Source organism: Tyto alba, unplaced genomic scaffold (assembly GCF_018691265.1).
Source record: "Tyto alba isolate M040663 unplaced genomic scaffold, T.alba_DEE_v4.0 Super-Scaffold_16, whole genome shotgun sequence".
Taxonomy (NCBI): domain Eukaryota; kingdom Metazoa; phylum Chordata; class Aves; order Strigiformes; family Tytonidae; genus Tyto; species Tyto alba.
The window spans coordinates 14,707,058-14,734,747 of record NW_024881278.1 but is presented as its reverse complement, the minus strand read 5'-3'; the positions used below and the strand labels follow the sequence as shown (position 1 = coordinate 14,734,747).

Sequence of the window (27,690 nt, the reverse complement as noted above, 5' to 3'; positions counted from 1 at the left end):
TCTGAGACTCCTTAATTAGACTAACAACTTGAAATTGCATTCAACAATGCAGGATACGGTTTATATCAGAAATGTCCATAGTAATTATTAAGAATGTAAGAGATGAACTAGATGTGGTTTAACAAAAAAATTTTCAGCTAAAGAAATTAAATAAACACTCAATGTTCCTGTGAGATGAGAAAAGCGAGGTCCTGATCACTCTCTCACTGTGTGATTTTATACAAAACTGGTCTGTCATACTAATTCAGGGATTAGTTCTTGATATTTAACCTCCCTTTTCTTCTCCACATGGTTTCAAATGATGAAATCCTCTAACAATATACCTGTGGTATTAGTGAGAACATATCTCAGATTTCTACATAGAAATAACTGCATCTCAGGCAGTGACCCCTGTATACACTTACTGAACCTTCTAGAGGAAACTCCTCTAGCACATTAACTGTCTAATAACAATTTGCTCCATACATTAATCATAATTATTTTTTTTTTCAAACAGGTTATGTTATGTGATTAAGGGCTCATGTAAGGACACAAAGAAGAATCGAAGCACCATGGCAAATGGGGGAAGCCCAAATAACTCAGTCAGTGGGACTACTGCCTGGGGGTGTGGGACACATTATGGGATGTGGGGGGAAGAGCTTTTGGGGATTTAGAAGGTCTGTGATGGGATGTTTAGAAGAGGAACCAAAGGTTTGGGGAGGGACAAGTATGAGAAAATAGAAGGATATGGGGATAAAAGGAGACAGGCACATTTACGCTCGTCTGATTGCCCCCTGCACCTCGCCAACATAGTCTGCCCCATTCTCTCACTAAACTCCCATTTCTGATTACTGTCCCTAGCGAGGGAACTCTCTGACCTGCATGTGTGCGTGTGTGTGTAGGTTTAGGTGCCAGCAACTGAGGTGGGGACCATGGGTCACAGCAGGGGCCCGTGTGTCTTTGCGTCCATGGTGGGAGGGATGGGGTCCGTGTCCGTGATCTGGGTGCGTATGGCAGGGTGTGATCACGAGCGACTATCGAGCAGGACCAGCAGCAAACGGGGTGAGAGTCCTGGGAGCCTGGTATTGAGGTGGCTGTAGGTCTGGGTCAGATACTGGAGAGATCAATGCCACAAAGTGGCTACTGGAGGGACCAGGAGGTCCAAGCCAGCTACTAGCGAGACCATGGGGTCTGGGGCTGGCTGAGACCAGTTTGCATGTCTGTGTCTGTGTATGAGGCGACTGGAGCTGAGAGGATCCAAGCGCCAGCTACTGGGTCCATGCTGTCCATGTAGGTATATATCTTCCACCAATGGACCTTTGTCCTGATCAGCCAGAGAGGGAACAGGACGAGGCCATCGCTGCCATCTGTGTGTGTGTGAGTCTTTCTGTCTGGGGTAATGTGTGTGGGTGTGTGGGTGTGTGTTTATCCTTTACTAGCAAGAGAGAAGGGCAGTTTCTGGTACCTCCTCGTTACTGTAAGGTCAGCTTTCCTAGACATCAGGTACATTGAGTACTGGGCCACAATTAGACCGTCTCAGGATTCCTGTAAAAAAAATTTACATTTTCTGTATCTTTCCTCCTGTTTATCTGTAAATATTGTTGTATATATTCAGCTGTTATTTGAACAACATTCTGTTGTCAGATGTTTTGATCCTGTCTAAGGATGGACTGCAGTTAGTGTCGAGAGAGGGATTTCTTACTGGGCACTCCACATGAGCTCAGCTGCAGTTTCAAACACACAAAGGATGCAGCTCCTCAGCTTCAGCTGAAAGGTAGGCGAACCGCACAACTCGCGGTGGTTGTGCTGCCACAGTGCAGTCCTCAATATATCACTGCGTCCCTCCTCCAGACTGAGTGGGAGTGGTGCTCAGAAGAACATGTGAGGTAATGGTCTTCTGCTGACTGAGTACGGATGATGCCTCGATACGATTTCAGTTAATGGAAATACAGTGTAGTGCTTAGGCTTTGAAGAACAAGCTACCCTGCTTACAAAGTGGGTTTATTATAAGATTCAATGAGGAGGTTCATTTCAGGAATGATGGATTAGTTTCGATAACTAGCTTGTAGAAACTAATGTGACATTTCCAGAAAAAAAATGGAAGTTTCAAAAGTTTCTTTTGATATAGAGTTAAAATCTCTCTACCAGAACTATGTGTGCAGCTTCATCAGTTTTATTTTTACTGGATGCACAATATAAAAGATCTTTCTTTAAACAATTTATTACAGTTACTATCCTCCATCAACATCATCATTAGTAATACCAAACAATTTCATGTTCCCTTAGATCCCTTCCTTTTCCTATGGACAATCTATGCCAACAGCAGCGATGTTTTTACTGTATCATGAATTCACAGTTTACAAACATAAAAATTATTCATGATACTGCTTTCAGCTTGAATCTTCCAGCCCAGAGAAATTACCACAGTGATGGGCATGAATAATCAATCAGTGGTGTATATCTTTCTCAGCTCAATATTTTTTCAGTGATCTTGTAATGGAGATGAGAAAAAATTCTGTGTGCATGTTTGTATTTATGCATTAATGGCTGAGAGTTTTAATTATTATGTATTATTTCTATTTAAGGCACCAGACATTTAATCATCTGACTACCCAGGCTCTTCCTCAGTATTCCATCAAGTTTATGAATAAACTTATGTAATGACACATGGTAAAGGACATTTCCTGACAGTCAATGACTGACTGGAGTTGCTGAGGGATAGAGGCAAATAGCTGCATAACCATCTGTAGGAAAAGGACCATACTGACTTCTCAGAATAAAATCTTTGGCTAACAGCTTACTAAATTTTCCTTTTTTTTTTTCTAATCATATTTTTTCCTAGGTGTGGTCTTCTAGAACCTCTTGGAGTATTACAGAATGAAAGCTGTATACTTTCAGACCAGTTAGCCAAATATGCTGCTTTTAGCATTTTTCACCAATAGAGAATAATGGAAGTCATTGTAACCTGTGGATCAACAACATTTTTCCAACATGTTGGCAATATACTTTTCTGTGAAGGATTTCAAAGAGTCATATGGAACACATTATCTTAAAACAAAATAGCAAGAGCTGGGCCAGGTACCTGTCTGCATATTTGTTGCCTGTATGTGCTTCTCCCTTTTGGCTTTTCAAAGATTAGAGCATACAATGTTTTAGCGGAGTCTAACATCAGTAGCTTGCCTAGCACATTGCTGTGAAAGCCATGCTTTCAGAGAAGATAAAATTAATCGTTCTTCTTTATTAAGAAGAATAAAGAAGTTGAGAATTTTCTTCTTTATTAAGAAGAATAAAGAAAGTATGAAGAATCTTCTTTGACTTCCCTTATTAGGTTCTGGACTAGCCTTGCAGAACAGTAGAAATTCAGTCTCAGTTAAGTCTGCAGAGCTGACACACATCAGCATTTGTTGTTATATCTTAAATGAAACTCAGAAGACAAAATAAATCCTGCAGAAAGCAAGGTCATGAACAGCCTCGTCAGTTTAGTTTAAAAGAATTAGGAGTTTCTGCCTTTTAGGGCAAAGGCTCAGCTCTCTTAAGGTGAAAAATTTTAATACAGAACAGTAAGTGATGTTTATTTGAAAATCATAGGGGTCCAGTCTATGTGGCTTTTTTCCTTTTTCTTTTTTCAATAAGAGTTGCCATATTAAATGGTAATTGTTGCTGACCTCTGTGTAATGTTTAGGCTGCCTTCCAGTTCCCAGCAGGAAGCTGTCTGCCAGCTGAACTGACTGTAAGGTTGACAATTAAGGCCAGTTCTGGGAGCATTTTCTGTGCTGTTGGTGCCTGCAAACTAAGAAAGAAACCATAAATTAATTTCATACCGACATAGTGAATTTTGTTCATTAATAAAGGAATAATAAAAGTATTTAGTTCATGTGAAAAAGAGTGCAGAACTTAAGAGTTTCATAAGGACTACTATGAATTTTTATCAGGGAACAGTCTGATTTGAAGTCTTGTCAGTTCTGATGCAGTATGTTTAGGGTTTTGTTCACAAGTTTCTATCTCTCTACAACATATTGTTATTAATTTTGTTTTATGTCATTTAAGTATATAATCCTGTTCCTTAACCTCTTTGTTTTTCTCTTGAAACTGATGTGTTTTCTCAACAGCAGGTTTAAATACATACACAAAAAGTTTTGGAAGTGCCTCTAATGGCAGCTGGACTCCTGAGGCTTCCTTGCATCCAGGGACACCCACACCCCAATGGAGGAAGAGGAGGCATGAGCACTCTTCCCATTGGCTGGGTAACTATTTTGCTCATGGGTGCATGAGTTAAGAGTTATGAATTAGAGAACTTGTGAGTTAGAAAGCTCATTAATTAAGTGGTGAATTCATGTGCAAAGGGGATTGAGCCCTTGTTTGCCGTGTTTTGTTTCCTTTCCTGGTGAGCTTATAAAATAATTTACAGAGTATCTTGTCCTGCAGATCTGAGAGATCCAAACAGACCGTGACCTATGTGCCTTAAATCTTTTCTGTGAATAGAAAATACTTCATTTTGCTACATATCAGAGAATCCATTGGGGAGCAATCTATATGTCACATCCATGGAGTAGTCAAGTTAACACAGTCTGATCAGTGTCACTGTAATTAATGTGAAAGTAATTCAGCGTGCAGTACCAGGCTGCACTCCTGGTAGGAAGAGAACCACTTGGGAAAAAGCAAAGCCAGAGAACATGACACTCTGCTGGCACTATGTTTTGCATGTGAAAATTCAGCAAGCTTTGAAGGTAAATGGGAGCCGTCATGCAGCAAAGGGATGCCCAGGGGCCTTTTGAGCTGGCTTGGCCAGGAGACCCTCGGAAGCGGCAGGGAAACACTGGCTTCCACCATGGTTTTTCCCTGAAAATCGGTGTATTGCCCATACTTCTGCAAAAACCACTCATAAAGGCTTCTTCAAGAAATCTCTTCTCCACTGGATCCTTCATGAGTGTCAGAATGCTTTGGCCACAGACTTTAGACATACACTTGCATAACCTTTGCTATTTAGGGCCATACTTTGGTACTTCATCACCACACTAAACAATGTGAGATACTGTTTTTAGGGGATTTGGTACTGGTTTTGCTGCAAGAATACATTTGAATCTGGCTTCATCATTTTATACCAATGAGTAAAAATTTTCCTGTATCAGTTCCTATACTAGCTGGCCTATAACTACAAATAGGTTTCTTACAAGTCCATAGATACTTATCCATGTCATTTTTGGATTCCCAACACAGTGGTACCTTTATGTGTTACAAGTAGTCCTTCACATGACTACCATACAAAAAAATTCAGTGAAAATCTGTAGGATTCAGGTGGATTTAGCTGCTTTGCTGATTAGTGTGTTCTAGTTATTTTTGGTTATATTCACTGAGTGCACTATTTAAAGATTTCAAAATTTTTATTTAAAAATATTTGAATTTATTAATCATACTGGAAAATCATAGTTCCTAGTAATATACACCAGCCATTCCTGAATGCCATCAGATTATTTTTGTAATGTTTCAGGGTCAAAACTCTTTTAGAAACATTACTTCATATCTCCTAATGAAATACAGTGCTCGCTGTAGCAAACTGAATTTGTCAGCATTTATTTATTTTAACTTTGTTTACTTTTTTGATTAGGAACATGTTATTCTTCAATCATTTTTGCAGTAATGTTATTTATCTCAGCACAAAATTCCCACACAAAGAGAAATCACCCTACAAAAGTCTACAAAACAATCTGTCAATATAGTCATGTGTTACAAAAAAAAGGTAAAATACTGGAAGTTAATTTCAAAGCCACATAGAATGTTTCTGGTTACAAGTATTAATCAGATTCATGCAGTTATTTAAGCCAACAAACATAATCAGACCTGCTTCTCAAATTAATTGCATCCAGATTCATAGTAGCCCTTAGAAAATAATTTTTTATTCTTGCACTAAAAGTGAACATTTTTCAGTTGATCTTATCCTAGAAGAATATAGGATAGTATTGAAAGTCTCAGTTCTCAGGAGTCATCCTTTCTAACCCCCAAACATTTATAAACAGGAAAATTTGCAGATACAAATTAAGCATTCCAATTCTCTGTATTCTTATAACTGCTCAATGTTAACTACAGGTAGCTTCAACAGGAGCTTTGCACGTAAATCTCCTGTGCATAAGTGGAAAAACAGATGAGTTTCCTGCAAGTACTTAATTATTTGTTATATCTCTTGAGAATCCATTTCCTTAGAATGACACTTGTGACTGATTCACCAAGCCAGACTTATTCATATTAATAAGTTTGAAAAAATAATCTTTTATTTGAATATATGCATTTCAGATTACCAAATAAAGGATTAGTCACCATTTTCATCTTCAGGAAAAACCATTTATAGTCAAATCAAGTATGGATGAGCTAGTCCTGAGCAGACTTTTATTTTCCTCTTCAGATTTCTGACAGTCTGGCAATTCTGATAAAATATCCTTACATTTCTTAAAGTATACTTTGCTCTTTTAATTATGCAATAGTGTTATGAATAATGAGAAACAAGTTGTGAGATATAATCTGTATACACTAGGGGCTCAAGAAAACTTGTAAGCAGACTGATTTTTAAATATTTTTACCTTTAAAAAATCTACTTTGGTGGGGGTATAGTAACATCTGATTATTTCAGCCAAGTATTTGCTTTATTAATGTCTTCTTGAACTTCCCATAGCTTGAAGTGTCTCTCCATGATTCCAAGCCACACAACAGAAATTGTTGATAGAAGTTAATGAACTCATTTACTATTGGTTTTTACTCAGCATTACCATGGAACAGTTTTCACCAAAAATTGAACGGTTTTCACCAGAAATGAAATGGTTTTCACCAAAAATTAACCTTACTTCACCTCCCAGTGGCGGGGTTTTATTGCTGCGATGACTGCCCTCTGGCCAGAGGTTGGGACGTAGGAACCGAGGCTGGTGCTACAGAAGCCGTGCGGCACAGCCCGGCTGGGGAGAGCCAGGAGCCCTCAGTGCCCGGCAACGGTCCCCCCCAACGGTCCCCCCCAACGGCCCCCCAACGGCCCCCCAACGGCCGCCGCTCGTGGCCAAGGGCCCGGCCCCAGCTGGCCCGCTGGCTCCCAGTTGGAGGTAATGGCCAGGTCAGCAGCCACGGGGGCAGTGAGCAGAGCCAGAGGGGGGTCCAGCCAGAAAGGAAACTTGCATGGTGGATACCTAAACATAGAAACATTAAAGCTGTTGTCTCTAGTGTATAAGTAGGTCTTCTCTTTAGTTATGGCTGAGTTTAGCTTAGCTTTCCACCTTTCCTGTGTTTAGAGGGCTCCAATGTGATGAGAGGGGGTGGAAAGAAGTTGACCTCACCTGTTAAAGCCACTGAACTCTTTATGGTAGTAAGAAAGCAAAATCGACCCTGAAGAGTCTCAGGTTATGTGATACTATAAGCAATAAAATTAATTACCAGTTGAGGGTTACTAAAGCTATGTAACTTCTGGTTCAAGGAGGGTCTCAGGGCTGGTTGGTGGCAGCATTGCTGTATGAATAACATAGTGCTTGTGGGCTGTCTTTGAGCTTGTGTCGCGGGCCCCTGTTAGAAAAAGCCAAGCAGTTAAGACAGGTTTTTGGTTTGTGTCTTGAAAATGTATCATAGGTCAGCTGTAAAGCCATTAAATAGTTTCTTACAACTGCTGAGGGAGAAGATAACACTGATAAGTCCTGGATATCCTGTCCCACTTCATTACAGCACCAAATGTGCATGTTTTCATTTACTAAGGTATCTACAACACAGGTAGACACTAACAAATGATGCATTTTTCAAGCAGATATGCATTTTATTAGTTTCTCAACATTTTTTGCTGAGAATTGAAAAGATCGACTATTTCAACTGACCATGAGCTGGATTTCAAGTCCTTATATTATCTGATCATTTGAGTCCTTAATAAATTATTATATTTTATACTTTGACTAATACATTTTGATCCTTGTGCCAAAACAAAAGGCAGTTTTTAATTTTGTTTCTGTTCAAGAAAAATGAATAGTGTCTTCAGTCTTCTTCAGTTTTCCTTTGTTTTTAGCTCTCCCATCTTGCTATGTTCTAAAAGTTAATGAAATGAATAGGTCATAGTCATCCCATCTATTTTCCTCAATGATATTACACCTCAAGCTTTTACAGGAGGAGCTTGGAGGTGTAGCTGGAAGAGGGCCTATCTAGATCCATGGGATTAGATTCTTAGAATACATGTGAGATATTGCTGTTAGAGGTACTGATTACTTCTGCATGGCTCTTGCTAGTATAGCTGCTTCTGTATCAAAAAATATTTTGCCTATATAGCATTATTAGTATATATGCCACTTCAAGGCATGATTTCAGTCTTTTTGGATGTGGATGTTATGGATAAAGAGTTCATTGCTACTCAGTTGAAGCTTACCACTTCCACAGTTGAGCTAACTTTGCCTGTGAACTGCCCTGATCAATTCTGGTGCACAGTTAGTTGTTGCATTGGTTTGAACCACCTGTTCTGCACTAAATAGATTGAGGAACCTGAAGGTGATGTCCAAAAGCGTACTGATTCTGGGAATATTAGCTACTACTTGAGTGGTAAAAAGTGGTGAGGAGAGAGCATCAATAAAGTAATACCACAAGAAGGGGGAAAGTGCCACTTCTCAACATAGGACGCTTTTATGTTTCCAAAAAAGTAAGGTTACCCAGTTTTCAGAAGTAGATTAAACTTCCACATTAATATTAGATCAGAATTCAGCAAACCTCTTCAGCACATGATAAAATGTAAGGTACGTTCATGTTTTACCATTTTGCATTTCATCTTTAATTTAATGAGCACAGTGATCTGCTACCACTGTGGATACAGCTAGATCTAAAGAAGATTGTCTGGCTTCAGAAGAGATCTCAGCCACTGGGATAAGACAAGTCCTCCTTCCTTCCATTTCCTAATTTTAAGATCAACTGAGTGACTTGAGGCCTGATGCACAAGGTTATTTATAGATCCTAGAGAAAAGGGAGAAAAAAACCTGAGCTCAAGGGATCAGCTACGCTTGCAGCCTCGTAAAAATATGTTCTGCTGTTAAATTGCCTTAACTCCCACTGGAGTAAGCAAGCCTGCCTCATTGACTTGTTACACCGAGTTTCAAAATCCCGAAAGAGACTATAGCCAATGATTAAGCCTCTTGCAATTTGAATGTGAAGCAAGGCAAGATCTTTCTATTTCACCTGTGTCATGCACCTTCTCTTATGTAATATGCCATAGCAACTAACACTTCAAGTGGCATTTGGAATTTGTCTGAAGATCTGGATAAATAACAAGAAAAAAATAAGAATGTATGGTGTCTATATTTCATTAACACTGTTTATAAACTCTGGTGCCGGGGTTTAAATATTGTTGAATTGTGATTTGGGCTTTCATCCATTTTTTAATCTACAGTTCTGGAATTCTTTGCAGATCCCTGGAGGTGTTTAAAAGACGTGTAGGTGTGGCACTTAGGGACATGGTTTAGTGGTGGACTTGGCAGCACTAGGTTAGTAGTTGGACTTAATGATCTTAAGGGTCTTTTCCAACCTAAATGATTCGATGATTCTATGATTTATTCTTCTATGCACTCTATTTGTTTAGATCACTGAAAATGCAATATGCAACATAATTTCACTGGTGCTTCTTGAATTTAAGTATTTGGCCTAAATAGTTCACAAGATTTATAATGGGATGCAAATAAAGCATCTTTTTCTGGATGGTGGCCATTGGGACATCAGTCACTTTTTTGGTGGGAAATAAGAGCTTTTAATTCTGGGAGATACAGGCTATAAGATAATAACATATGAAATGAAGATGATGAAGGAAATACATGTCCTTTTCAGACTGCTTTCTCCTAGTATATATCTGTCTTGTGTCCATCGCAAGGGCCAAATAAGTAGAAGGATAAAATTGCTTTTCCTTGACCCTTTTAAGCAGATGTTGGTGTAGAGCAGCATTTACAAGTGGTGAACACAGAACAGACTGGTTTTGTGCAGTGAACTAGCATGTGTTGAGCCAGATCCTACCCTTAATTTTGCAGATGTTGGTGTACAGTAATCTATTTCAATTTAAATTTGATTTTATACATATATTTGCAGTTCGTAATTAACTGTTACAAATCAGCTTCTGGAGATTGAGACAACAGTCAAAATTTATAATACTTAAGAGTTTTAACACATTACATATTATCACATCTGGGCTTTGATGATGCTATGATTCTGAGGCATGTGAGGGAATGGAGAAGCAGGACTTAACTGGGAAAATAAACTACTATGATATCTGAGACTTGCAAGTCAGGAATGAAGAATTCTGCTCTGTCCTGGTTTTGAATGCTTTTTTTACTTTGTATTAATATCATCCAGGTTAGAAAGTACAATGGTCTTTTTTGAACTAGATTTTTTTAGATTACTATTTCTGGCTGGATTTAGCCAGAATATGTTTTCAGACACTTTTAAACTTTTCATATATACGCTATATAGTATATGATTCTTTAAAAATTCAGAAATTCTTTTTTTTTTTCTTGTAGATATCCGTGTAAAAATGTACATTCCTCTTTTATCTAAATTATGATTAATGCATTAAATGTGTTAGCCTTTATACTTCTACATTATTCCTTTTTCAAAGCAAATAATGTTTAATTTGCCACTTACTGTACAATTAACTGGTTTTAATTTGTCAACTGTGTGAGCTTTCAGTTCCAACAGTGCAGGTATCCAAATACCATATAGCAAATATCCAAACACCACCTGATTTCCAATAAGTCATGCAGACCTTCTCAAGTATGAAGTTCACTCTGAGGGTATAGTGGGGAGACAGTCATTGCTGCAGATTTAATTCAATAGTTACTTTCTTACCATTAGGCTGAAGAATACGTACCCCAGATGGATGAGCAAAACGAAATACTGAAAGAAAAATTAATATCTCGTCTCTGGTTTGAAGCGGAGAGGGCAGAGGTACTGCTTGTCATAGAAGGCAGGTATATTGTATGTGAACCAGCTGACAGCAGCGAAAGAGGCAACAGTGAACTGGTGAGAATGTGCATGATTTTAAACTAGACTATGTGTTAATACTTTAATTGTGAAGTAATATCCTCCTAGCTATAGTTCCATTATACTAAAAGTCTGACTTAGAGTTTACTGCTACAATTGCATATTGTCTTAAACTAGAGTTAAATACAAAAGCATGCATGTTCCTGAATCCTTTCTAAATCTGGGTGCCCAAAAGCCCAAATTTAAATCTTTAGAAATGCTGGTCAGTTGCTGCTAATCCTGGAGTCAGGGTTAACTTGTGCACCCACAAATTGAAGGCCTCCAGCCTGAGCCGGGCCTGGGCAGCTGCAGCGGTTGGAAGTGTGACCTTGCTGAGCTGGTGGTAGAGGTGTCTTAAGAGGGGTCCAAAATCAAAATATAAATGGACTTCTAGTACAATATAGGGGCTTGTAGAGACTCTCTGGGAGTTTGAATCTGTGTTAGAGTAATTTTTGCAAAACTGATTTTGTTTGCCAGTGCAGCTTTGGGGATATTGGGATGCTTTGTAAGACTGAAAAAAGTTATGTTAACCTAATGTGTAGGAGGCGTTCTTTGTTTGATAACCTTGGTATACATGGGATAATCCCAGGTTTACAGTATTTTTATGTACTTTTTTTTTTTTTTAATCTGGCTTCTTCTTGGGAAAATGTTCTATGAATACATGTTGATTACACATTTAGTGCCTGTGCAGTCTTGGGAGTGAAAGTCTTCTTCCTAGGAACCTTGTAACAAAAACTTCAGAGGTTGCCATTTATTGTGAAGCATTTTCCTGGATGAAGTATTTGATTCTGAGTATCAACTAAAATATGGGAATTTGGAAGAAAAGTGTTTTTGCTTAAAACCCAACTACAGTCCTGTTACTGTTGGTGGAATCTCCTTAATTTGTTATAACCCACTGCCCTCTGTCTCTCCAGAGCAGAGTACAACGGAGAGCCTCACATACCAGTAAACTGTATCTTCCAAATACGAGGCAGAGACATTACATTCTGGTTTATATTATTTTAGTTTTTTCTTATCCAGTGTAAACTGTTTATTCTCATAACTCATATCAGGTAGCAAAGTTCTATTTTATGATGCTAACTTGAATAACCAAAATCAGACCTTTACATTTTATATATGTGAATCTCTTATGCCCTCTATAAATCCATGTAAATTAATCTAATTTACATGATTGATAGAAGTATTTTCATTTAGTTAGTGTTTGGCTCAGGTATCCTGAAAAACAATGATTTGTTGTTCTAAATTTAGAATTTCTTTTTCTGAAGGTTTTTAACTATTTAGGCTTAGATTGATGGAAACAGGAAAAAACAATTTTATAATCCACATGAAAATATTAGACATTAATTTTAGTTCTGTAAGCACCATTATTTTTAAGTCATTTATCAAGATTCTTTTTAAAAGTAAAACGTAAAATGCTGTATATCTTAAATCAGAAAAATTCTGTAATTAAAACTGAGTTAATCCATCAGTTCATTGAAAATGTTTTCCATACCTGTTAAATGCCTTCTCTGATTTTTTTTTAGATTGTAATATATAATCACTCAATAGTTATTAATATTAATGTATTTCTCTGCCCTTTGTTCCCAGTCATCATCAGTAGAGAAAAAATACCCTATTCTTCGCACAGCATTTTACAGACCAAGAACAGAAAGGAAACACAAAGCAACAACCAAAGAGGAAGGAGAATGTTTTGGAAATATGTATGTGAAATTATATTTCTTTATTAAAACTTTTTATTCTCTGCTACTTAAAATTTGAAACAGCAATGGATGTCTTCTAACTGAATTATTTGACTACTTCCCTGCAAATTCTGTGAAGTTTGGATTGATGCTCCAGCATAAACTTTATAATTTTCACCCATTGCAGTAGTGTCTGATCTGGTTTATATCATTGAAAATCTGGAGAAGTGCTAGTGGAGTCATTGCAACCAGAATAGTCTAGTCAATGGGGAATTATATACTATATGAACCTGTGAAAACGTATTCCTATGTACTGTGTGACTTTCACCTGTGTAAAAGAAGAGAAGTATTAGTGTTTTTCAAATTTAATGATAGAATATAATGACTGAGTTGACTTAATTGTTTATTGTCCTGAAGTGAAACTAAACAAGTGTTCATTTTGCTCTCAAATACTGTATCAAAAACCTCTGAAGTGGCATGACAAGGTGAAGGGATGACATATACTTGCTAAGAACTGAAGGTTCAGAAAAATTGCTGCAGTGGGATCAGTGAAGTCCAGGATTCTGTCTCTAACATCAGCAGGAGTAGGGGCTGTTTAGGGAGACCACACAGGCCTCACTGACTGCTTTATGCAGTACAATTCCCTTCTACTCCCTTAGTATCCATAATATTTGGATTATGAACATTTGAGGCTGTAGCACTGCCATGTATCTGTTTATGAACCTATTAACCATGAACTTGTCTTCTCCCTTTTTGAACTTCCTCATACAGTCATCCTTCACAGATACCTGTGGCAGAAAGCTCTAAAAGATCGTAATCCCCAATATTCTGGCACAGTCCATTTTTTGGTTTCCTTTCCCTTTCATGCAGGTGATGATGAAGGAAAATAGTTTTCTGAGACTGATGAGATAAGAATGCCTTCCTCCAGGCAAACCTTCATACCTGAATTTTGTAGACTGGATTAAAACCACACCTGGGGTATTTTAGCTTAAATTCCTTCTATTAAAAAAAAAAAAAAAAAAAAAAAAAAAAGAAGAAGAAGAAGAAAAAGTTTGTCTATCAGTTTCTTCTCAATGGATTTTGAACTAATTGATCTCTTGCATCTAAAGTTATATGAGAGATGTAAACATCTGGAGAATGGGAACAACTTCTCAGTTTGTGAAAAATAAGGGTTTATGTAATGGAACCTCAGTTTTTATCAGTCCTGAGAAAGGCAGAATGGTCTCCATCCCAGATATTGGAAGTATCTGACCACTGAGGAACTGCATTCTGGTTTGTATCATCAGCCACAATACATGCTGCTAATTGCCTAGTTTAATTAGTAAGTGATGTGAGAGAAAGCTGAGGGGAGAAATCCAAGCATGAAAATTGAAGATGGAAATATTTCTGGGGAGTGATTAGGGAGTATTAAAGCACAGATTAGGAAACTGCCAGTCTTCATTAGTTTCAGTGCTCACAGTACAACTTATTTTGTATTTGTGTATTTTGCACAGATAAATTTTTGGCTTTGCACATTTGTCTTCAGGAAAGCACGTAAGTTCTGCTACTAGTGTACCGGGGGCTGCTAACAGATTTCTGTCTTATCCTTCGCTTACTGGGTTTGACTTTGTCAGCACTTTATCATTCTTCAGTCAACAGAGGAATCTTTTTTGGGACTGCCATTTGCTACATGATGTTTCACTTTTTTTTTGCTCTCACACCTCTTTTCAGAAGGGAAAACTCCTCTTAGCACAGAACTGTCCACACTGGCTGTACCATCCAGTTCAGTACAGTCTATTTCTCCACTCCTTTTTTAGATTTTTCTGACAAGTTTCTTTAAGAAGTCTTCTCTGTTCTAACAGTGCGACTGTGAAGAAAGGACTCTATAACAGTTAGCTCCTAGTCCCAAAAATAAAGGATGTCTTTATATCTTCTGGTGGAGGAAGATCAAGTCTCCATTCATACACTCAAGTACCACCATAATCCTTCTTTTCAGACGAGGAATTGGTGTGCACCCCTTATCTTTTGGAATAAATATTCATATTTGCTTGCATGTTATCACACAGAAAATGTAATTCACAGTGAACAAGGGCCATTACTGAGGAAGATTCTACTAATCTACTGATCTAGGTAAGATGACAGCAGACCAGCACAGTGCAGTCCTAGCTAGAGAAGAGATTAGTTTAAAGAAAAAAAATGTTTCTTCCTATCAGGTAGCAGAGGACAGCTGCATAATCTTGACCCAGGGAAGGGTAAAGATGCAAAAATCAAACTTTATTCTAGTACAAAGAATGTAATTTATAGGACCATGTCAGAGTTTGGCCAATTTACACTTCCTCCAAGAGTTCCAGATCTGACTGGACATTGGAATCTCTCAGTGTGACAGTCTGATGAGGGAGATAAGAATTTACCTGTCTATTCTGGGCCATGTTGTCTCCTGCACCTATGTATAATTGCATGACAGATGTGCCTCAGATATGTGCGATGCAGTGACTGCAGTCTCTTCCAGATAACTAGTAAACTTATTTATACCTAGATAATCATTGTATATGGCTATACAGATGGTAATCACTCCTCTGTTATCAGGTCTCTTCTCACTTTCTCCTACCTTTCAGGGAAGTGGCTGCTGTTCTTGTTCTTTCTGATTAGTTCCTGAACTACCACATGCACATTCATGCACTGCTTCAAGGTTCAAGATCTCTAGAAGAGGCACACTGAGAATGCTTATGTTATGTCTAGTCAAGATTGCTGTTATATTGCAAAGCTGCTCTTTTTGTCAAAGACCTGAAATCAGTCTTCAAAGGAACAGGCTGCTGTTGAAGTGCTTGCCCACAGCAAAGTGTGCACGTACCAGAAGAAAGAAATTAGGGTGGACGAGTACCAGAAGAAAGAACTTCTGGAATAAAGTAACTTCTTTGAGATGTATTTTTCGTCACTCTGTCCTTCCTTTTAGTAGTTTGTATTATGGAAATCTGTCCTGGAAGAGAAACTTCAAATCTTGTGTATTGATATTTTGTGCTCTTGTGAGAAGTGTGTACATAGTGTGGCTGCTGCTAAAGAAAGAAGTTCTGGCACATAGATTTTAGACAGTTTCAGCTGCTCCAAGTGATTCTTCTTTGATGCCATTGCCACGTCAATATAATCTACATTATGAATTAGCCTTTTCAGTCTGAATTATATTGCCTGAATTTTTTACAGCATATCCACAATGGAGTTGGACCAACGGTCAGTTGAAGCATAATTATCTTAGTTCATTTTCCCACCACTGTTCCTGTGATTTTTTTTTGGTTGTTACTGAAGATGTAATTGGCTAAATGAGAGCAAGCTGCACATGAAATCATTACTTCCTTCATGGTTTTTATATATTTTTTTTTCTGTCCTGACAAGTGAACTTAGTCGGAACTTCACAGATTAGAAATATCTAAACTGTGCATGCTGTAGTGAATGTGGAAGCTAAGTCACCCATGAGATGTGTAAGAAGCTGGTGTAGCTGACTCTTCCCTGTCTTTTTTTTTTTTTCATTTTAACTGATGATAGTTATTTTTCTTAAGTTTTCATACAGGCAGGTTAATGTAGTGCATATACTTTTCAGAGATCTCTAGCTTGAATTGCTTTTTCATGCATATTGAAAGTACTTAAGAGATTTTTCAGACTGGTTTACAAATCTAAGAATGAACTTGAAAAAAACCCAATATAATACAAATCCTGTATTACAGGATTCTTATTTTTATGCTTTCTCTAGGAAATAATTTAAAAATGCAACTTATTATCTTCTTTCTGCTTTCATAGTAGATACCATGATGTTGGAATTACTAAGGATGAGAGCAAATTATAGCACTGATTTTTTTGAGTATTATTTTCTTAGTTGTGTTTCCCATAGCTTAAACTTAGTTTAATCTTGAAGCTCTCTAACCTTTGAGGTAAATCAAAATAATGATCAGGTTTTATGTAATATTGCTTCTGATGCCTATAGTGTCAGAGCACAAGACATAGGGCTGTAATTTTAATTTGATTTCGTTCCCCACCCTCACCGTATGTTTTATTCATCATGGGTAAAGCTCTCATTCTCTGTCATAGGACAGCTGTATCTTAATCATAAATGCAAACCATTATGCAAGTCATATTTTAGTGATTGTTCTGTTTTGCCTGTATGACTGCATCTTCAGGTTTTTTTCTAAAAGAGCATATTGTTCAATTTTAGACTCCCAAGAATACATAGGGAGGGAAGAGAAGAATCTGTTTGTCAGCCTACTGGCACGTCAGAGCCTGAGACAATGCAGTTAAAAAGCAGCATAACAAAACCAGCATCCCTAGTATCAAAGAGTGAGAATCTGAAAAAGACACTTCCCACAACTTCTGCTTGCAAAGGAGTTCAGCGTGGTTTTGACATACCACCTTCATCTTCTGTACATGGTAAAGTACCTAAAATGACAAAAAGTGAGGAAATAGAAGATATTAATTGCTTTCTTACTTCATCATTGTAACAGTTCTTTTGAAACAGTTGTACATATTCAGTGTCCTCCAGTGCATTTCTAACAGAGTACTGTAAATCACAAGCATTCCAGTTTTTACTTCAAACGTGGTCTGATCATTTTCTGGTTTTCTGCCAAAAATAGCAGACTTGCTGGGGTTCTAATACTTGGTGAGATGTAATATTGCAGTAGGCAGCTGTAGCATGAACATACACTCTATCTTCTCTAAAACCCTTAGGAGGGAATGCTCTTCTTTCTCTGGGCATTGCGGGGTTGCAAAAGGCACTTTCATTGTAGGCGGTGAATACATAAAAAGACTCCTACACAACTTCATATCTTTTAGAAAACAAAAGGAAAAAAATAGAATAGTGTAGATGTTACACTGACTTTAACTCAGTATACCAACTGCAAAGTGCGTAAGAGTATGCATTTATGCTGGTTTTCAAAAACTTCCAGTTATCCATACTTCTTTTCTGTATAGGTTTACCTGTTCAAAGTTTCTTTCAGTGAGAAGGCTGTGTAATGGGTCCTGAATATGATTTTTCCAGCAAATGTTAATGAAAACTAAATATATGTTTGTCTTTCCTATTGTTCTCCAAACAACTTGGGTTTTTTTGAAGTGTGAAGTGGGATCATCTCTCTAAAATACAAAATCATAATTCACGGAAGTTGTATGTATGGGCAAATGGAACTACTCACAAAGACTTGGTGGGCTTGTGATCACAATTCCTGCTCTTTCAAAGTCACTCCAAGTTTCAAACTGACTTCAACAGATCAAAATTCAAGCAGGTCTGCAAGATGGAGTTGATTTACATCAGTAATTTTTGGACTAGATTTTGAATGAAACTTGCAGAAAACATTTTTGAATCAATTGTGTCCTAGAAGTCTTCAGCACGTTAAAAATTAAAATTGAGAAACTGTGCCTTGTTAAACAAGGCATTGAAGTGTAAGTCTGTACTGGATCTGCCTGGGATAGAGTTAACTTTATTTGAAGTAGTTCATATGCTGCTGTGCTTTATGTTTGTGGCTAGAATAGTGTTGATAAGGCACCAATATTTTGTCTACTGCTGAACAGTGCTGCTTTCCTGGTGTGCAGCCTTTCTCTCTTTCAGAATGGATGAAGAAGTTTCCTAGTGATAAAGAAGGCCAAACAAATGACAAAAGTAAAAAATAATGTTATCCTCTTTACCTCATGGAATACACAGGAAACAAGTATCACATTTCTTATCCAACCATACTGAAGTAACTGATGTCAACTGATGATGTGAATACAAGTTTTAATGTCAACAAAAAGAAACAGCAGCTTGTGCTTGTGTATGTCTCTATATACAAATATTAAAACCATTAGAATGCATTTGGGGACATTGTAGACATTGCAGAAATGTAAACTTGTAGGAAGGTTAAATTAGAAAATAATTGTGCATAACGATCTGCTTTAAATGACTAGAATTTTCCTTTTTTTATGTGTTGTTTGCAGATAATATTAGAAAGACTGAAATGCAAACAGATGTTTTGGAACCAAGTTGCCATAGAAAGACCTGTGAGCAACTAAAAGTTGAAAGATCTTCTAAAAAGCCTTTGAGACCCAAAGTTCATTTTTATGATAGAACAGGTACGTAAATTGTAACATTGGATGGGAAGAATATGCTGTTAATTATGCCTGTACAGCCAGTGAATTTACTTCAGATTACATTGATATAACGGAGAATATACTCAACTGCCACTGACTTTCTTCATCCCTCTCCTGCCTTTAGAGTGCATGTGTAGGAGAAAGCTGACACAGCTGTAAATCAGAGAGTACTGTCATTTTAAACCTTATTTCCAAGACTAACAACTTTACCCTCTGTATTCACCTTCTGATGTTTTTTTTCCACCTGATCTCAGAGCAGAATTCCAGACAACATTTTAATTTTTATTTTAAAGTTGTTTATATTGTATAGGTAGCTACAGTAAGTTTTATTTTACTCAGAATATTTGTAAAGAGTAGTCACGTTTTCCTATTTATCTTCCAGGATTAGAGTTGGGAAAAATAGATTTTGATCGTTATTTCTCCGTTAAAAATACCTGTTGCTATTTCTGAAAACTGGGAGGAACTGATAACATAACTGGATGTCCTGGTTGGTGCTGGCCTAGAGCTCCCGTTGGTCTGGCAGCGGGAGGAGCTGCAGCCCCCTGAGACCCCGGGGGCTCCCCAGGTCCCGGTGCCCTCACCTGTGTGCGGGGGCGGGGGGAGCACAGCTGGAGGGCTGGGCCCGGATTGGCCGATAGTCCATGTCACGTGTCCTTGTGCTCACTATATAAAGGCAGGAGTGGGCGGGGCGGGGCTCTCACTTCCGGGAGTGTGACCGCGTGGCCTTTGTGTTGGGGGTTGCGGCCGGGAGCAGGCGGGTGTCGGTCGGTCAGCGGGAGGTGAGCAGCTGTGTTGTACGTTACCCGCTGATCCTGCTGTCACCGTATTGTTCTGTCACTGTTATTAAACTGTTTTTATCTCCACCCGCGAGTCTCCCTTTGCCCCTCCGATTCCCTCCCCGTTCCCGAGTGGGGGGAGGGTGGGTGAGCGACTGCGGGGCGTTTAGATGCTGAGTAGGCTCAAACCACAACACTGGATTTCAATTTTTAATTTTTTTTTGCGAATTTTTTACTATGTACATTTTAATAGGAATTAAAAACCGTGGGGAAAAAAAAATTTTGTTTTCCAGGACTTCTCAAATTGTTTTTCATAATGTTGCAGAGTCTTTTGTTCAGCTAGAGTGTTCTTCTTCCATATAGGACTAGAGTGGTATGATTAGTGGGGTAGGATGTCTCCATGTAAAAAGAAATTTCTTCTCAATATTATAAAGAAAATTGTTATTCTTTTCTTTTCACCATTCTTTTTGCTGAGATTTTGCTCTTTAGGAGCCCTTTCTCATTCTTCCAGACTTTTTAGCATTTGAAAAGGTCTTTGAGTAGTAAATCCTGTTTTTACTAGTGAGTACTTTGAATTTTGCTGTGTAAACTACAACCAAATCAGTGTAAAATCATGAAACTGAAATTATTTTGAAGTCAGTTGAACCACTGTCCTTCAACTGCAGCAAAACAAATTTGGAATATCTGATGGCTTGTTATCTTTTTGGAGAAAGACTTTCTAAGACACATTTTCAATGTCTTCCAACTCAGTCTGAGTAACAATAGATTAATCCTACACACTTGTTAAGGCTTATGCAATGAAACTAAAGAATGAATGGCTGACTGGCTTGTATAATAAATCTAAAGATTTTATGTTTAAGGGAAAGAAAGCAACACTTTTTTTTTCCTTTTCTTGATGTACCAGAACCAATTGATGATGATGTTATAATGCATATTTTGAGGCTTCGAGGCAAACTTGGGTGGCAAACAGAGTTACCATCACGTGAATGGTTAGCCAGAGAGGCTGATGTGGCCGGACTTCAGAAGTTAGCACTTACGGTGAGTTTTACTTTTCCTTCTCCACATCCTGTGCAATTACACATTCTAGAAACCATGTTGGTTATAAATCTAAAATACTTATTTCCTGAAAGCTTTTACCTCTGAGAAAGGGTAGATTTGTTCTTAAAATCAATAAAATGTTTAAAGAGAATAAACTATTAGAAATTTAATTATCAGGCTTGAATTCTAATTCATAAAAATAGGAAGTGGAAGACAAATTACACTTTGCAGTGATCAGAGCCATAGCAGAGTTCTGGGAGAAGATGATGCCTACAATTATTCTGGGAGTGGTACCTAGAATTATTTATTTCATCTCTGGGTGCCTAGCAATCACTTAAACTTAGTGCTAAGCCAGTGCTCCCCATAGAAAAGCTATTCTGGCACTAAGCTGAATTGTGATCACATCTGTCCTGATCAGACATGCCAAGTATGAGGCCAGTATTTGTTGTGAGTGGTCCTGGGATGTTTGCTCTTGATGTAGCCAAATGGGATGTTGCTGGTGTCCTCTTACTAGCTTAGTGCATTCAATGACAGACAGACACATATCTGCTTTAATTACAAACAAACAAACAAAAAAAAGGCAATACAGAAAAAAAAAATCAGGTTTCTTTCAATGTGCAATGTGAAACATTTTAGATGCACAATAAAATTATATTCTATGTTATATTTTGCCCCTTGGGAGTTTTGATTTCAGACATGGCTGCCAAATTTTTAAGAAGCATTACAGTTGTCCACAACACTAAAATTTCTTCCAGCTATAATGACATATTTTCAAAACAACTAGGTATCACTGATATTTGCAGTCTTTAACTGTATAGGTGTTTGCTACTAAAGAGCTTTATGGTGTTTTTTTTTTTTTAATCTTAACAATTCTTACTAGTATTTTTATAGATGGAGAAACTTAACTGCTAAAAAGTTTGTTCAGGTTCAGATAAAAAGTTTGTAACATTAATAGGGTTATATGAGACTATTTTCTCAACTAGAAATAGTAATATTTAACTAGCTGTTGGTGAAACTGAAAAGTAATTATTTAGAGTGGGAATAATATAATAGAATAACTTTCTAGTCAATTCAGTATTACCACTAAGTATCTTATCAGAACATTTGGGTACTTTTTTACTTTTTTTCTTGTAGTAGAATATATAGGTATATAACTCATAATGATAAAAAATAAATTACATATATACATGTAAATAATTTCCTCTTTTGACAGAAACCTTTACTGCTGAAAGATAGTGGGGAATATATATATTGTCTTCAACGAAACAGGAGGAACTTTAAAGCTCCCTACAACCCATACGATTTACAGGCTGTCTCTGCGAATACAGCTATGCAAAACAAAGAATATTGGACTGTTACAGCTTCATTTGTGTCTAAGGTAGTATGTTGTACAACACACAGAACGATGTGAACCCAGAGATTTCCACCGGAAGAACATTTTGCTTTTCACTTATTATCATGTTGTATTCACATTGCAATTATGTTACTTTCTTTGCTTAAGAGATACTGGTCCCTCCTGGAGACAAGTCCTCTGTTGCCTTTGAGCTGAAGGTAGCTCATCCTTTTGCTGAGGCATGTGTTTAGATCTTGAACTATGGTATAGCTCATGACTAGGCGTATCAGATGGGCAACTGAAAACTTAGCACCCAGTAATCCACTAACCATCTGCATTTCTGGGCATAGTAATGCAGGACAGGGAAAACACTCACATCCCTCATGTTCTGGTCTCAGACAAGGGGCACACCCTCTGCTGATAGCTGTGCTTGGCAATTGGTAATGTTCATGCCTTATCTTCACTTTTTCTGTGCTTTTACTTTTTGCATTGTCAATGGGTTAACCCTTAGTGACTTACTGATTAGTCTTTGTTTAGTCTTGACAGCATTTTTTTTTTTTTAAAAAAAGGATAAAAGTTTATTATCTATCTCAGAATGACATCTCACGGCCGGTTTACACCTATGTAAGGAGACTGAGAGACTGGCTCTAAACTACCCTCTCCATTCAATTGGCACTGGTGATTTCATGGCCAGTATGTTGGATTGTCTCACTAATTTAGCAGAAAACAAATGAAAATACTTTATATGTGTATTTATCTGCTTGCTAGGTTAATTTCCAGTCACATTAGAGAGCTAATCCATCTCACCAGGAGCACAGAGTACTGATATTCCTGTAAGAAGCACTAAAAATAATACCTTTTAAGAATATGAGCACCACATTACATGATGTTTCATCAGTTCTTAAATGTCTTTGAAGACAATTCAACTTTGAAGCCCCTTTTTCTCTTTAGCATCAGTAAATTTTAGAACTAGTATGACACTAAACTTGCATGGAAGAAGTGATAATTGCATAATTTACATAATTGGATTATTGCTGGATGCTAAAGTTAAACTTTTTGTTGTATGTATGAGATACATGATTTGAATGTCAGAAAATTACAGACATAGCTTAGAAACTGATGCAATTACTGTTGTTAAAATGGGAAAAATGTGTTTTCTACCAGTGCAGGTACTAAGCTTTTATAAAAACAAATTGAAAGAAAAGAATAAATGTTGGGAACCTGAGTGGGAAAAAAAAGGCTGTGACCTTGATCCTTTGCCTTCAGAATTCTTGTTGAGGTACAGAAATTTGGAATATAGCCTTGATTTAAATACAAAGTGATTTGTTCTAAAACGTCTGTAATAAAAGATCTACTACTTGCTTTGGCTCAACCACAGAATGATTTATTCAAAACAATTAATTAGTGCTTAGTAGCCAATCTTCTATCTCTTATAATCCTGTGAAAAATAATGACAATTTCTACAAAAGTAAATCTGCCCATTGCCACTTTACCGTATCCTTGCCAGTCAGATTCCAGTCCATAATTTGAAAAGGAATTATGCTAATTTAAAATTTGTAATTTTTATATAACTTCACACAGGTGTGAACATTTTTCTGGAGAATAAAAATCTATTAGCCTCTTGTTGATTTGGTTCTAAGATGCTGTTTGCCTACCTGAAAGATATGGCAGAGGTTCAGGAAAAGGTTTTCTGGAGTTTGCTGACAGAAGGTGTTGTGGTGACCACCCTCCGGGTGGGTGTGTCTGCCCACATTGTATTGGAAATCTTTCCACAGGTCTAATTCTCTTTTATTCAGTGTTGTATCACATAGTGATGGGAAGACATTTATATTCCATAGTTTTAGCTGCTAACAGTAAATAACAGTAAATACATTCACATTTCTCCTTCTTTCATACTTCCTGTGAGATACGGCATTTTTATACAAGAAAGGTATTCAGTGAGCCTAAATAAATGGACTTTAAAATGTGCTGGGGGGGCTTTCCTAACAAAGGACAGACTTGGACACCTGCCTGAATACTTTCCTGAGCAGCCTGTATGTTCCATAATGACATATTTTGAATGCTAGAAGCATCTTAATATTTAAAATTATAAAAACATGTAGCTGTAAACTTGTTCAAAAATAAACAAAAACTGCATTGGTAGACAAGATAAAATGTGGTGAATTTTGCCACTGCTGATGTCATCAGTGTTCATGTATTTTGTCTTTGATAATGAAGATTCAGTAACACTTGTCAAATTCTTTTTGAAAAGGAGTTGTATATTTTATCTTTATTCCCTAGTTTTCTGCAGGCCATAAATTAGGAGAAATGGAAGTAACACCAGTGCCACAATGGCTGCATGAAAGACACATGTATTATAGGTTACTCAATTTGAACTTATTTTCCAATTTCCGGTAAGGAAATGAAAAAAAAAAAAAAGTGGACTTAACCATTTACAGTAATAATTTTCAGGATCTTTTTATGATTAAATACCAACTTAATACTGTGTTAATCTCTGCATAGGCATTTTCAAGAATTACAATATCTAAAGACTGCTCAAGATCTTTTTGGTTCTTATGTCTAAATCATTAATGGAACCAAACATCCTCTTTTCTCTTTGGTTACTTTTTGTTTCTTCTTGTTTATTTATTTGACTGTAGAAAAAATAAGAATAGTAATATCTTCCTATGCACTCATTTTTAGGAGTCAAGTTAATTCTTCCATTTGTTCTCTTCCATGTTACATAGAATGTACAAAATAGCTAATAACATTCATCTTATATAGAATGGATTCAAGCAAATATGTGTTGTAAAATAGAAGATAATATTTAGTGGCTGGCTGTTTTGGAAACCAGTAAAAACATGATAGCTGAATTTTGATCTCTTGCTTAGACTAATATTAAACATCCACCTCCTAGACATTCATCTCAATATTTTACTTTTACTACTTTTTAGTGGGAGATACTTGTTTCTGGTTTATTTTTTACTTTCATGTAGAGAATATTGCTGGAAATGATTCAGTTTTGGTACTTGACCCAGTGTCTCATGTTGGATTTGTGCATGCAGGTTTTTTGTGCATGCATCAGTCCTCATAATTTCCCACACTTTTGAAAATGCATTTTATGTTTGCCAGTGCCACATTCCACATATAAAAATTAAGCAATGTAATCATTATCTTAGTTCATTACATTGCTCCACAAAATTCTGGTAACATTTGTTGTTACTTAATATACTTGTATATGTGCCAATCGGAGAACTAAAGATTGCTGTGATGGGAATATTTAGAAGACAGATAAGCCAATTTTAAACTTTTAAACAAAATTTTACTCAGCTGACATTCTTTAACTGTGCATTTTATGCTGATGTTCGGTTCATATCCATTAGCAGTCATTACCCCTCCACAGCCAGGTAATCCCTCACAATCTCTACCTGTGAGTGTGCAGTTCCACAGCGCTGGTGCGGTGTCTTTAGCAGTTCTTGACTGCCTTACCCACTGAGGTTGAGGCAGTACGAGTCAAAACCTGTCTGTCAAGGGAAGCTGAAACAATAATGAACGTATTGCATATCTCCTCCCTGCTCAACCACACTGGGGATCCTACCCATTTATAAATGTATTGTGTTTACATTGTTTCTAGACAATTGGTCTCTGCCTCTGGACTAGGTGTTGCAAAAGCTTAATGAATACTTTCCCAGCCTGCAGCAGGTTCATTATCCTGTAGCTTTGCTGTTTGTTGTTTGGTTTGGTTTTTTTCATTTCTCTGTTGATTTTCCTTAGTTAGTGGCTGTTTCTTTTCTTAAAGTAAAAGTAATGTTTGCCCAGCTTTGGGGATTGTGTTTCATCACTGCCCAGTAACTGAGTTATGGGTTCTGGGACCGTTTGCTTTCAAACTGTGGCCATATTTTCAAGGTTTTTACTGTTATCATGTGCTTAACCTACATCCCAACAATAAATGTCTGGTACCGAGGTCCAGTTTACAGGGGAAGTTTGCAGAACAAGTTGGTAACAAGCCTAACCAGCCAGGACTGGGGCTTGGTGCAGCTCACATAAGGCACAGTTAGCTTAAAGCTTCTGGCTTATTATTGACAGTGGCAATACTATTTTTACTGGGCACAAAAAAGCTTATGTAGTTATAGAACATTAAGGATGCTCCTGTTTGAGTTTAAAACAAACTAATATTAATGTTTGCTTAATGTACTTTTGTGGGTACAACAGGCCTCTTCTTTAGCTATACTTTTCATACATCTGTCAAGACAGATGAAGAGGTGTGGAGGCAATGTTTGGGTGCAGATTTAGAAAGTGGGAATTGGCTAAACAGATTTGCATCTGTCTCCCAACAGCATAAGTGCTGTTAATGAGCTGTTGCGACAGCAGGTGTGAAATTTACATGCATAAATAATTATTTCTGTTGCTTCTAGAATGAAGAAATGCTTTCTAGTCTGGAAAATCAGTGTTAGAAGAAGCAAGGCGAACAAGACCAGGTCAGTTTGAATGTAGGTTTTTCACGGGAAAGGAATTAAAGAATACTTCATCTCCTGCTGTACACTTTAAAAATTTGTGTCTTATTTTCCTTAAATACTTTATAAATCAAGAAAGACCATTATACAAATGCCAGATTACCTGTTGATAAAGCATGGAAGACTTACTCTAACAAAATTTTATGGTACCTTTATATTGTTGTGAAGGAGCCTGGAATTTTAATCTGAAGAAAGCTGAGCTTTAATTTGATGTTTGTCTGGTGCCAAGCACAGTGGGATTCTGCTTTATGACTAGGGATTTTCTCTATAAATGGGATGAAAATAATAATTAATAGAGTGTTATATTGTAAAATGAGAGTGAGTGCACCAAATCTAGGCTGAATATAGGCTGAGAGAGAAGAAGGAATTCAGTCTGTATGTTGAGGTGAGTAAACAAAATCCCATCACACTTCATCTATTCACCTTAAGGCCATCCTTTATTGGCGTGTAAATGTTTGTATTGTCTAGGCTTGATGATGAAAACCAAATTGTTAACTCTTCACAAGAGGGGTTTTTTTCCCCTTTTATGGAAATGTATCCTACAGTTAAGATTACTCTTACAGGTTTTTAATTAACCCTTGTATTAAGAAGAGACTTCTTTCTGGGCTTTATATCAAATGATTAGCTTTGTGCTGAGAGCATATGGATTAGGTCTTTCACTTGTACCTAGGCGTAAGGAACTGGGGAAGATTGGTGGCCTTTTTCTTCCCTTTGAACAGCCAAGTGGAAAAGGCATAAACAGTCAGGTAGTCCTTTGCCCATCTAATTTTAAAGCTACTGAAATAGGAAAGGTATTCAAGTAAACAGGGTTTTTAACTGCATAAAATATTAAAACTGTCATTTATGGCATGTATAATTGAAAATAATATATGATGAGTCAACTTCTGAAAAAAAAAACATGTTTTCTCTTTGCTTGGCATTAGTCAGAGACACGTTCATTAATTCATACATTAATGTTTAACAGATACAAAGCTCTTTTCCTAAAAGCAGATTTTTTGTAGGTGGCAAGTTCATAAAAATTCAGTTGGGACACTTTAAATGACCTGACTATAGAATATTTTTAGTATGTTTGTCAAAATCAGATTTGTCTTTGAAATGTTTTTATGTCCTGAAATCATACGACCTTAAACTGTAACCCTTTTATAAACTAGGATGTAGTCCTGATGTTCTCCACACTTCAGCATTTGAATAAATAAATGAAGGAGCTCTTCCTGTAAACAAAGACAGTGAAAAAGAGCATAGTTCCTACAGAGCCCATAAATTTGTTTTGCTGAGGTCTGGGGTTTGGTTTTATTCCTCAGTATTTTGCT

At 37.1% G+C, this 27,690-nt stretch overlaps 1 protein-coding gene and 1 long non-coding RNA gene across 4 annotated transcripts in view; both read left to right on the top strand.

Moving 5' to 3' along the window:
• Positions 1 to 2,215: 2,215 nt before the first annotated feature.
• LOC116960815 lies at positions 2,216 to 12,654 on the top strand. Its single transcript, XR_004406605.2, has 4 exons — positions 2,216 to 3,057; positions 4,089 to 4,223; positions 10,813 to 10,980; positions 12,568 to 12,654. It is a non-coding gene; the product is annotated as an uncharacterized LOC116960815 (long non-coding RNA).
• Positions 12,655 to 12,897: 243 nt separating this feature from the next.
• DNAH14 (dynein axonemal heavy chain 14) overlaps positions 12,898 to 27,690 on the top strand; it is a 48,856-nt gene continuing 34,063 nt past the window's right edge. For 2 of the 3 annotated variants that reach the window (XM_032989249.2, XM_032989248.2), the window contains exons 1-6: positions 15,630 to 15,863; positions 16,840 to 17,051; positions 18,588 to 18,722; positions 20,421 to 20,554; positions 21,768 to 21,932; positions 26,282 to 26,344. In XM_032989249.2, the coding sequence (XP_032845140.1) occupies positions 15,847 to 15,863; positions 16,840 to 17,051; positions 18,588 to 18,722; positions 20,421 to 20,554; positions 21,768 to 21,932; positions 26,282 to 26,320 (702 nt within the window). In that variant the 5' untranslated portion in view covers positions 15,630 to 15,846 and the 3' untranslated portion in view covers positions 26,321 to 26,344. Of the gene's footprint in view, positions 14,193 to 15,629; positions 15,864 to 16,839; positions 17,052 to 18,587; positions 18,723 to 20,420; positions 20,555 to 21,767; positions 21,933 to 26,281; positions 26,345 to 27,690 lie in introns of those variants that run through there. The other variant, XM_032989250.2, reaches the window with a different exon arrangement.